Below are 12,766 nucleotides of genomic sequence, written 5' to 3'. Positions count from 1 at the left end.
TTAGGACAGCACCTTCTCGCGCGTCTCGGGCAGCTTGAGCGCCAGCAGCCCGCCGCACGCCAGCGCAGCGATGGCCAGGAAGATGGGGACGATCCGGGTGATGCCGATGAAGGAGGCGAAGATAAAGCTGCCGATGATGGCGGCGAACTTGCACACGGCGTTCAGGACGCCGAACGCCGTCGCTCTGCAGAGAGAGGGAGAGGGAGAGGGAGAGGGAGAGAGAGGGACGGAGAGAGGGAGAGGGAGAGAGGGAGAGAGAGAGAGAGAGAGAGAGAGAGAGAGAGAGAGAGAGAGAGAGAGAGACACACAAAGAACATTGTTGAAGTCAAGTGTGTGTTGTTTATCAATGGGTTATGAAGTCGAGACCCTACTGTTAATCACAGGGCTATGGGGTTAAGACCCTTGCCTTCCTCAGAGGGCTACGGGGTTGAGGCCCTACCGTTTCGCGGTGGGGTAGACCTCCACGGAGATGACCTGCAGGCCGTTCCAGGCGGCCACGCTGACGGCGTAGAAGAGGCACTGCCAGCAGATCACCGCCCCCTGGCTGAAGCTCAGCAGCAGCAGGAAGCTGCAGGCCGCCGAGCCCAGCATGGAGCCGCCTGGAGGACAGGACGTTACATCATCGTTACATAGATAGATTGATAGAGAGAGAGAGAGAGAGAGAGAGAGAGAGAGAGAGAGAGAGAGAGAGAGAGAGAGAGAGAGAGAGAGAGAGAGAGAGAGAGATAGATAGATAGATAGATAGATAGATAGATATACAGACAGCCAGACGGCCGGCCGGACGGACGGACGGATGGACAGACGGACGGCAAACGGATGGATTGATAGATAGATAGATAAATGATATGTAGAGTGATCGATTTAATGATAGAAAGAGGGTATTGATTGAACGAACCTATGATTTTGATCCTTCCTATCTTATCCATGAAGAGCGCCGAGATGATGTTGCCAGGCAACACTGCAAGGCTGCCCAGGAAGCTGACCAGGTAGATGACGATGTCGTTCTCCTCCTGGAAGTTGAGATGGCAGCCCTTTTTGGGGTGCAAGAAGGTGGTGTTCTCCATGCGGCAGTCCTTGAACTTCTCCTCCCACAGATCTGACAACCACAGGAGAAGCAGAGCTCAGGTTCACACACTTTTACGTTAGTCCCTCCACAGCAGCGATTCCCAACCTGTGGGGCAGGAGCCCGCTAAGGTCGCCTCATTTGCATTTTGGGTCGCGGGAGATAGTGACTTCATAAACCATTGATTTGAGCAAACATTTGATCTTAAAACCCATGCAGGTCCTTCGCGTGTATACAAAAAGATTACTCAATGAATCTTTATTCACTCACTAATCACAGCCTACCTGTGTTGTAGAACACAGTGTTTTTCAGGGTGCAGTTCTCAAAGAAGGTGTTGGTGGACCTGATGTCCTCAAAGTAGCAGTTCTCAAACAGGGAGTGCTCAAACTTCACCGACTTCATCTCGATTTCCTCAAACCTGCAGAGAGAGGCAACAAATCCCAGCAGCTGTAAGTGACAAGTCCCACGCTACAAAGATTAATCATGACTTCAATACAAGTGGATCAACTGGAGTAAGTAGCTTGAGTAGAAACTACTTTTCTCGGGGTCTGGGGGGTTTTCGGTTCTAGGGTCAAGGGGATCTGGGAGTGCTGGGTTTCCGGGGGATCTTAGGGGTCTTTGGGGTCTGGGGGGTCTTGGGAACTGGGGGTCTGGAGGGCTGGGGTCTTGGAGGTCTAGGGTCTCTGGGGGGTCTTGGGGGTCTGAGGGGTCTGGAGGGTCTGGAGGGTCTGGGACTGGGGCTCTGGGGGGTCTTGGGGGTCCAGGGTCTCTGGGGGGTCTTGGGGGTCTTGGGTCCACCTACTTGTCATGGATGTACTCCCCCTCGCGGTGGATCTGGTTGACCAGAGAGAAGTTGAAGTGGAAGCGCTCCACGCGCTCCCGGTGGAACACGCGAGTCTTGGCCTCGTACTCCTCGTACTGCATGTACTTGATCATGTCTGGGAACCACACGCCTAGCCCGTGGTAGCTACCACACACACACACACACACACACACACACAATAAACACACAAAAACACACGCACACACATACACACACACATAATAAACACACAAAAACACACGCACACACACACACACACACACACACACACACACACACACACACACACACACACACACACATAATAAACACACAAAAACACACGCACACACATACACACACACATAATAAACACACAAAAACACACGCACACATACACACACACATAATAAACACACAAAAACACACGCACACACATACACACACACACACATAACAAACACACAAAAACACATGCACACACATACACGCACATACACACGCACAAAAACACACATAATACACCCACACACAAGCACACAAACAAATATTACACACACACACACACACACACAATGCAAATTAATATTAATTGTTATCTGTCATCCATCAAACACTTTTAATCAAAGCAACAACACTACACAGTTATAGATGTGTGTACAGCTGTTCATTTATTTCATACATGTATGTGGATGTTCAACAATTCATTACATTATGGTTGGGAACTAGACCCTTGCAGAATGGGAATACAACTTAAAAACAACTCCTATCCCATATGTATATGTATATATATATCATTCAACATGTTTTACTTATACAATGTGCTCACCTGAACGCCAGACAGAACCAGACGATAACGAGGAAGAGACCCTGCAACCTGAGGTCTGCAGCCGAGAGAGACATGACGTTAGACATCACCTGGAAAACAGACAGACAGACAGAGAGAGAGAGAGAGAGAGAGGGTGAACGGGACAGATACACAGACAGACAGTAAGACAGAAAGACAGACAGGCAGACAGACATGTTAGTAATCACACAACTTGTTTTGTGTAGCTATTCTCTGTAGTATGCCTGCATGCCTATAATGCAGATGATGTGATTTTCTGCCATGTGAAGGGCTGATTATGGTCCCACGTTCACGTGACGCAAGGGGGTTACGGACCCCTTTACGTCCTTGCGGACCCTCCTTGCGCCCACCGCAAGGGCCTGACGTGCGCCTCCCAAAAAGGCGCACGTCAGGGCATCGCAGCAGCGAGGGCTGTGATTGGTCCGCTCACTAAAACCCGACGCAGAACCATAAAGGTTCACGGCCGCGTCGAAGCGCCTGTGTGGTCACCGCGTTGCGTGAACGCGGTACCATAGTCATCCCTTAAGAAATAGGCCCGTAGCATCGTTTGCAGTGCTTTGATGAGGAGCTCACCTGCTGGAGCAGGGTGGTGTGTCTGACGGTCCAGCGCTGGAAGGCTGTCCCGGTCTCACTCTGGATCTCAATGAACTCATCCTCCTGGGTCTGGGGCGTCTTGATGTTGGTCACCTTCACCCCAGGGAGAGAGGTCAAAGGTCAAACCGGTAGTCCGCAGTAGGGTTCATTAGCTGGTTAGCTTTGGCTCCTTTAGTTAGTTATCTTAATGAAACTTTCACCCCGGGGAGAGAGGTCAAAGGTCAAACCGGTAGTCCTTAGTAAGGTTTATTAGCTGGTTAGCTTTGGCTCCTTTAGTTAGTTATCTTAATGAAACCTTCACCCCGGGAGAGAGGTCAAAGGTCAAACCGGTAGTCCTTAGTAAGGTTTATTAGCTGGTTAGCTCTATCTCCTTTAGCTAGTTATCTTAATGTAACCTTCCCCCCGGGGAGAGGGGTGAAAGGTCAAAACGATAGTCCTTAGTAAGGTTTATTAGCTGGTTAGCTCTATCTCCTTTAGCTAGTTATCTTAATGTAACCTTCCCCCCGGGGAGAGGGGTGAAAGGTCAAACCGATAGTCCTTAGTAAGGTTTATTAGCTGGTTAGCGCTATCTCCTTTAGCTAGTTATCTTAATGAAACCTTCACCCCGGGGAGAGAGGTCAAAGGTCAAACCGGTAGTCCTTAGTAAGGTTTATTAGCTGGTTAGCTCTATCTCCTTTAGCTAGTTATCTTAATGTAACCTTCCCCCCGGGAGAGATGTCAAAGGTCAAACCGGTAGTCCACAGTAGGGTTGTGTTACGTATTTTAAGCACATGGGCTACCATACATAGCCACTACGAAGTAGGATCGAACACATAAGCCGTAATTACCATACATAGCCACTAGGAAGTAGGATCGAACACATAAGCTGTAATTACTATACATAGCCACAAGGGGGGCAGGACCCGACATATAAGCTGCAATAACTATTCCAGCCACAGATGGCAGCACCTTTATACAGGTGAGGAGGGCGGAGCCAATACGACACATAGGCCACACCTACTCGGTATTAAAGCAGGGCCTGGAGCCAACGAAATGAGAAACATCCGGCAGTCCATACTAAGGAGTTAGGTACAGAGGCCTGCTGTTTGTCGCTCACAGGCGTGTCCATACAATTCCCCTCCTTTTGCTTCATAGCTACCATACCGAAATACTTTAACAAATAAAGTGAGTTAAAAGCGATCCGAATTAGACTATTTTCTTCAAGAACGCAACAGTTCAGAAATGGAAATTAACACCCACCACACGCCATTTGCGGGTGGATTTGTATGGTGGCGGGTGAATTGGTGGGTGGGCGGGTGTCACTTCACCCGCCACTGTGTCGGGTAATACTTTCCAGTCAGGTCCGATCAAATTTGCATATTTAATACACTCGTCATACGGCGCTGCACAGTTCCACAACCATTACTGTCAACATCCGGCCCCTTTCTTCTTCTACGCCTCTTTTGCTGAACTGCGACTGTCAACTTCCGGGATAATATACCGGTAACCATAGAGAAAATATGCTGGTATCAACATTTGGTATAGTATGCTAGGCTAATTATCGACATATAAAGAAAGAACTACTAGAGAAAGCAATGTTGCGTTTCCTCACCGGAGGAAAGAGAACAGCTGAGGAGAGTGTAGGCCAGGTACAGGTGGCGGACGATAGTACGGCTGTCATCCCCAAAAAGAAGCGTTGTTTTAATGAGAGATGGCGAACATCGGACAGTGGGCAACACCGTGACTGGCTGGTGTTTAACGGGACGAACCAGACAATGTTCTGTGCTCTCTGTCGTAAACATGCTTCGGATGGCCACATGTCCAATAGTTTTGTGAGTGGGGCACAAAACCTAAAATTGGAAGCCGTGGAGGACCACGAGTTTTGAAAATTGCCATGGGAAAATCAGCGCCCGAAACCACGACAGCGATGAGGACGCGCGATAGCCTCAAAACAGCCCAGCTTGATAGAAGTTAGTTCGAAATGCACACGCAATTGCCAAAAAGGGAAGGCCATTTCAAGACTTCGAATGGCACTGCACGTAAGTTAATTTTTTATTTTCTATTAGGCCTGATGCAATAGTTTGTTGCTGTCGAAAAACTATCATGTTGGGTAACCTTAGAGATCTGCTCACTGTAACGTGCATATAAATCCATACAAAGATTGAATGTTTAGTCTTTTGTGTCCATATTAAGTCCATCATTGACCGGGTATTCCTTTGACAAAAGCCAGTCTGTGAATGCGCAATAGCAGGGCTGCATAGCGAACGTACACAAACAGATACGCTAACGAGTTCCTATATATATAATTTAATGTATTCTGACGTTTTTCAATGTGTCTTGCACTTATTAAGTCATTGTTTCTTGTTCTTGTTTCTTCATGGTCTGTTTTCAAATGTTTAATTTTGAATGCATAGGCAGAGTATGAGTGTTCCTATACCGAGAGGATACATCTGTTGCATTATAGGGGCAGATTTCATTATACATCTTGTTGAATTGAAGAAATTAAAAGGCCAGTGCACTGAAAATATGCACTGAAAACAAATGTTCCTATTGACTTATGATGGTGTAGCCATGCATGTTGTTTTATTGTTAATATGTCAATTTGTTTTTATTGAAAATACTTTGTATAGATGAATTATCCCCAAACTTGTCATCGTAACACCTTTGAAATAAACATGACTTAACATGGCAGATACCTGTGTATTGTTTATCATATGCGGTAAGAGTGTAACATTTTCCATTAGCTTCTATTCCATCTAACCCTTTGACCTAGTTTGAGGATTCACATTAATATGCTTCTGTCTCTGTGGACTCACAGTGAAGACTCTCTCTGGCTCCCCTTTCGCCTTCCAGTTGGTGTCGTGGACGTTCCTCAGGATCATCCAGGCCTCGTCGTGCCTGGCGTTCTGTCACACACACACACACACACACACACACACACACACACACGCACACACACAAGCACACACATGCACGCAAGCACATGCACACACGCACACACATGTACACACACAGACGCATATGCACGCAAACACATGCAGACACACGCACACACATATACACACGCAGACGCATATGCACGCAAACACATGCAGACACACACATACACACACACAGACACACACACATACAAAAACAACATTGACATAACTGCTAATAATATGAAGCCAAATGAAGAGGTTTGTGCGTGTCTGTGTGTCTGTGTGTTTGTGTAAATGTGTGTGTACCTCTAGTAGAAAGCGGGGGCTCTCTGGCATGAAGACCACCCCCACGAGGGCAGCAATGGCTGGGAAGGTACAGACCAGGATGAAGGCCCTCCAGCCGTGGAACTGGACCTCAGTGCCGATGGCGAAGCCCCAGCCTAGAACCAGTAGACCCAACCAGATCATTACCAGACTGAGACCCAACACAGACCAACCAGACCATCACGAGACCAGACTGAGACCTATCACTGACCCAACCAGACCATTACCAGACTGAGACCCAACACAGACCAACCAGACCAGACTGAGTCCCAACACAGACCAACCATTCCAGACTGAGACCCAACACAGACCAACCTGACCTTTACCAGTTTGAGACCCAACACAGACCTCCCAGACCAGACTGAGACCAGACTGAGACCCAACACACACTGACCCATCACAGACCCAACCAGACCATTACCAGACTGAGACCCAACACAGACCAACCATTCCAGACTGAGACCCAACACAGACCAACCTGACCTTTACCAGTTTGAGACCCAACACAGACCTACCAGACCAGACTGAGACCAGACTGAGACCCAACACACACTGACCCATCACAGACCAAACCAGACCATTACCAGACTGAGACCCAACACAGACCAACCAGTCCAGACTGAGACCCAACACAGACCAACCTGACCTTTACCAGTTTGAGACCCAACACAGACCTACCAGACCAGACTGAGGCCAGACTGAGACCCAACACACACTGACCCATCACAGACCCAACCAGACCATTACCAGACTGAGACCCAACACAGACCAACCAGTCCAGACTGAGACCCAACACAGACCAACCTGACCTTTACCAGTTTGAGACCCAACACAGACCTACCAGACCAGACTGAGGCCAGACTGAGACCCAACACACACTGACCCATCACAGACCCAACCAGACCATTACCAGACTGAGACCCAACACAGACCAACCAGTCCAGACTGAGACCCAACACAGACCAACCTGACCTTTACCAGTTTGAGACCCAACACAGACCTACCAGACCAGACTGAGGCCAGACTGAGACCCAACACAGACCAACCCCCCCCCCCCCCCCCCCCCCCCCCCCCAGCTGGTCTGGATGCTGGCTCAGCATCCAGAACATGCTGAGCCAGCCACACCCAGACCGGACCATAACCAGACCGGACTCATCCAACACAGACACCAGACCATTAACAGACCAGACTCATCCAACACAGACACCAGACCATTAACAGACCAGACTCATCCATCACAGACACCAGACCATTAACAGACCAGACTCATCCAACACAGACACCAGACCATTAACAGACCAGACTCATCCATCACAGACACCAGACCATTAACAGACCCGACCTAGCCCACAACCAGACCAGACTGTAACTAGACCAAACTCATCCAACACAGATACCAGACCATTAACAGACCAGTCCAAGTGCCACCCAGACCAGACCCCTATCAGACCAGACCTGGCCCACACCCAGATTAGACCACTATCAGACCAGACCAAACACACAGGCGGACCACACCATTACCAGACAAGAATCAGAATCAGAATCACTTTTATTACATCTTATTGTACTGTACACAAGAGTCAAATTCTTAGGCTTGGTCCCTCAACATTCACATCGCAGCAACAGTACAACACCCAACGCAGATCAGACCAGACCATCACCAGCCCCAGTAGGTCTGGGACTGGAGAGTGTGTGTGTGTGTGTGTGTGTTTAGTCACCGTAGTGGGGGATGATGCCCCATGCGGTGAAGGACGCGTACAGCCCCCCCAGCATCCAGAACATGCAGAGCCAGCTGAGATGTTCTCCTCGCTTCTCTATCTGGAGGAACTCTGCGAAGTAGGTGTACACGATGGGGATGGAACCTCCGATCCTGGGGGAGAGGAGCATAAGAGGTTCTGTATCACGTAACCATCATTATGTAACCCCCCCCCCATCATTCTGTCTCTCTGTCATCCCTCCATCTTTCTGTATCTCCTCTGTCATCCCTCCATCATTCTCTCTCCTCTGTCATCCCTCCCTCTTTCTGTCTCTCCTCTCTCATCCCTCCATCTTTCTGTCTCCTCTCTCATCCCTCCATCATTCTGTCTCTCCTCTGTCATCCCTCCCTCTTTCTGTCTCTCCTCTCTCATCCCTCCATCTTTCTGTCTCTCCTCTGTCATCCCTCCATCTTTCTGTCTCTCCTCTCTCACCCCTCCATCATTCTGTCTGTCCTCTCTCATCCCTCCTGAGTCTGCCTCTCTATCATCCACCCATCATTTGCCAGTTCTCCATCAACCCTTCATCATTCTGTCTTGCTCTGCCTCTTCCATATCATCCGTCCGTCCTCTCACCCGAAGCCGGAGCAGAACCTGAAGAACAGGAAGAAGCCGTATCCCTGGGCAAAGCAGGAGAGGAAGCTGAAGACGATGTCGATGGTGAGGACGTAGATCAGGACCTTCCTGCGGCCCAGCTTGTCACTCAGCCCTCCCCACACCAGCGCCCCTGCCAGCATGGCCACGTACACCAGCAGACCTGCAGAACACACACACACACGCACACACACACACACACACACACACACACACACGCACACGCACACGTGTGCGCACACACACACACACACAGGCACACACGCACACACATGCACACACACACAGAGACACACACAAATAAATAAATATTGAGTAACCTGGACTTGCCCTTCATAACTTTAAAGACTGCTCATTCATACACAACCCCCCACCCCCCCATCCTACACCACCCAGAAGGTGTCATCTTCAAGGTCAGTAGCAGTCGTGTTGCACAATAGGGGGGCAACCCGGCCCTGGTTTGAACTTACAAGGACAAGACCCACGAGCAGCTCCAAGCATGATGAGATGAGTTGTCAATGATATCTTCCACAATTAAAATACAATTATTTATTCTTTCAACAACCTGGCAAACCGGACAAGTTAGATCAACTAAAATGATGTACAAGATCGCTTTGTGTCATCGAGCGAGATTACCGCAGTAATGGTTCGGTCCCTTCACTCAGACTCAGTGATGAAACACAGAATGTGTGTATATTATAGCAGAGGTCAGCGTCCAGGCCAACTGCTGTCAGACAGAACCAGCAGCCGTCCCTCCTGCAGGCAATCAGGCAGCAGACTGACCTGCTCTACAGTTTACTACACCGAGAATAAGCTCCTTAATACAGCTCTTCCCCGTACTGGAGATTACAGGACCACAAACACACGCACACACACACACACACACACACACACACACACACACACACACACACACACACACACACACACACACACACACACACACTAGTAGGTGCTTGCACACTCACAGGAGTGTTAAATGCTTAAAGCTTGAAGTCTTGTATCGTGTCTCATTATCTATATATCATCTATCTATCTGTCTATCTGTCTATCTGTCTATCTGTCTATCCGTCTATCCGTCTATCCGTCTATCCGTCTATCCGTCTATCCGTCTATCCGTCTATCCGTCTATCCATCTTTGTATATATGATCTTATTCTTCAAGTAACACACGCTATCAATGTCTCCAACTATTCCGCTATTGTAGTCAAACTTGGATCATTCATTCATTTTTCCACAGTGTTCATAAAACATAACTTTATGTTTCTGGTTCTGTTTCTCCCCTCCTCATCATTCTTCTGGCCACACTCTCAATAATAATTGTCCAGCATATCAAGCATTCATGACATGAATGCTTTCTAACTTCCATGACAAGAAGGTCTGTCTTCACCTCAACAGTTCCACCAGGCATCTGAGATGTCATCAGGCAGAGGCAAGATAGATCAGGCATCTATATTCTTAAAAACCATGTGAGACTGAAGACAAAGGATTATGATAATGTACCTCTGCATATGAGAGGCTGTAGATGAATCACTCCTTATAACTTATGATCGTTCCGTATTTGTATTACTTGTATTATTGATATATAAACCAGAGTATGTATATTGCTTTACAATAAGGGTACATAGATTGACATCAATTGATTCAAATTAATTAACATAGACCATTAGTTAACTATTTATTTAATCTTAGTCAATTGTAAATTAATGTTCATCAATTCATTCAATTAACCCAATGCATGATGTTAATTAATGATTAATTACTGTACCCTCATTGTAAAGTGTTACCATTATATATCATTACTATATATAATACAGCACGCCCCTATCTACTGTAATCAAGGGCGGCCGAAACAATCAACTTCCCCCAAACCCACAACAGAACCCCTCGCCCCTTGTCGCCGCCCACTTACCCAGCATGCCCTTGTCGGCGTTGGTGATGCACATGTCCTTCTCGGCGCTCGGCAGCACGAAGCCCACCACGTAGCTGTCCACGCCGTCCGCCATCAGCGCCAGCCCCAGCACGGCGAACAGCGTCCACTGGAAGCGCCCGTGGCCGCAGTCCTCCATGATGTTCTCGTACTGGTCGGGCAGGTCGTCCTCGTCCTCCAACTGGGCCTCCTGCCGCGCCTTCCGGCGGGCCTCCATGCGGGCGGCGCGCCGCGCCTCCTTGATCTCGTCGGGGTGGGGGATGCCCTGGTACTCGCCCTCGTACATCTGCTCGCCCTCGTCGTGTCCCTCCGTGGCGTCGCTGGCCGCGTCGTCCTCATCCTTGGCGGGGAAGTCGGTCTGGTAGGGGTAGCCGTCGGGCCCGCTGCCCTCCTGGGGGTAGGTGAACTGGCCTCCGTCGCCCCCCTGCGGCTGGGTCACGTTGTTCTGGTACGGGTCCTCCATGGTCGGGCGGTGTGGGCTGGCAGCCCCTGGCTCGTGGTGCACGGAAGATGCTTCGAGATGGTGGAGGCTATAATGTCATGCTCCTCCGAAGGTGTGGCTCTATTCTCTCGGGCTCTCTCTTGGCCGGGGGGGGGGGGTGGTTCAGGGGTGATGGAGGCTGAGGCCGGGGTCACTAGTCTGGGCTATTCTTTTGGGGCGGGGAGGGGAGAAGATCCTTAACTGTCCCGGGGAACGCAGAAGGACATTCTGGGTCTGAAACACAGGGAGAGACGCTGGTCACTGATTAGCTCAGGGTACCTTGGGCAACCATGGCTGGCCGTAGTGAGGTACAGCTTGGGTGAATAAAAACAGCGATTCACAAGGGAAATTCAATGCCGGGGTGAAAGTAGAGGTAAATCTCAGCACGTGTATAGACTACCAGACTAAAGACTACAGGAAAGCACTGTTGTTGATGCTCACTTCAACTCCAGAATGATAGAGGGACGATCTGAACAAAACACAATGATAGAGGGATGATCTAGACAACTCGCAAAGACACAGGGATGACCAATATATGACAGAATGATGGAGGGAATATAGAGTAGAGACAGAATGATTGAGGGAATATTTAGAAAAGAAAGAATAATGAAGGGAATATAGAGGAGAGACAAAATGATGGAGGGAGGATGGAGGAGAGGCAGAATTAAGGCGGTATGATAAAGGAGAAAATAGTACTCAATACAGTCTAGATTTGCTTTTGCACAGTACTGCCCTGATGGCTCCCCTATCAGAAGAATCAGCAGGCATTTAAAACAGTGGTGCCGCACTCTCAGATACCAAGTAGCATATACTAACCGGATCATTTGCTAACCAACTATATCTACATAACTTGCTTCAGATGTATGATCAACCCTTGGATAAAGATGTTCTAGTGTTGTATGCACTGTCTGCAGTCTACCTGTATAGGCATCTTTGGGCGGAAAGCCCCAACCTTTCTCTGCCATAATGTTATGACACACTGACAGATGGACAGACAGACATCGCTGAGTCCTCTCCGGTATCCACATCTCGTCGTTATGACGATGGGTGCGATGATTTAATCCCGCTTAGGGAAATTTCATCGCTGGTCCTGTGTGTGTGTGTGCATGTGTGTGAGATTTTCCCAGAGAAGTTCACAGAGAGAGCTGATTGTGGTGGGTACAGAAAGGATTACTGAGTTTTGACCAACATTTTTTTAAATCACTTACTGGTTCTCAATCGCATCAGAATATCATGACATCATGATATGAAGTGACACAGTACGGCACTATCCGTCCTAACACAACACTGCATCCCTTCATATTATGTAGATGTAGCCTGATGTGTACTAGGGGCAGGTAGAGAAGGAGGTGCTCTCTGAAACATTGGTGGATTTGAGAGAGAGAGAGAGATAGAGAGAGAGAGAGAGAGAGAGAGAAAGTGAGAGAGAGAGAGAGAGAGAGAGAGAGAGAGAGAATTGTCCTTCACTGCCCCAGTCC

General features: G+C 48.6%; 1 protein-coding gene across 1 annotated transcript; it reads right to left on the bottom strand.

The window, feature by feature from the left end:
• On the bottom strand, window positions 1-11,270 carry sv2ba (synaptic vesicle glycoprotein 2Ba; the record flags this gene model as incomplete). The annotated part of the gene is made up of 12 exons (XM_079737233.1): window positions 1-184; window positions 440-599; window positions 896-1,096; window positions 1,348-1,481; window positions 1,866-2,030; window positions 2,695-2,783; window positions 3,286-3,399; window positions 6,102-6,191; window positions 6,513-6,646; window positions 8,249-8,400; window positions 8,861-9,041; window positions 10,790-11,270. 12 exons carry the CDS (start codon window positions 11,268-11,270, stop codon window positions 1-3), a joined length of 2,085 nt encoding a protein of 694 aa, XP_079593359.1.
• Window positions 11,271-12,766: the final 1,496 nt, after the last annotated feature.

The sequence above is a fragment of the Pollachius pollachius genome (assembly GCF_949987615.1).
Source record: "Pollachius pollachius genome assembly, chromosome: 5".
NCBI lineage: Eukaryota > Metazoa > Chordata > Actinopteri > Gadiformes > Gadidae > Pollachius > Pollachius pollachius.
Note: the sequence above shows the minus strand (reverse complement) of the source record. Positions and strands in the feature narration are given on the sequence as shown.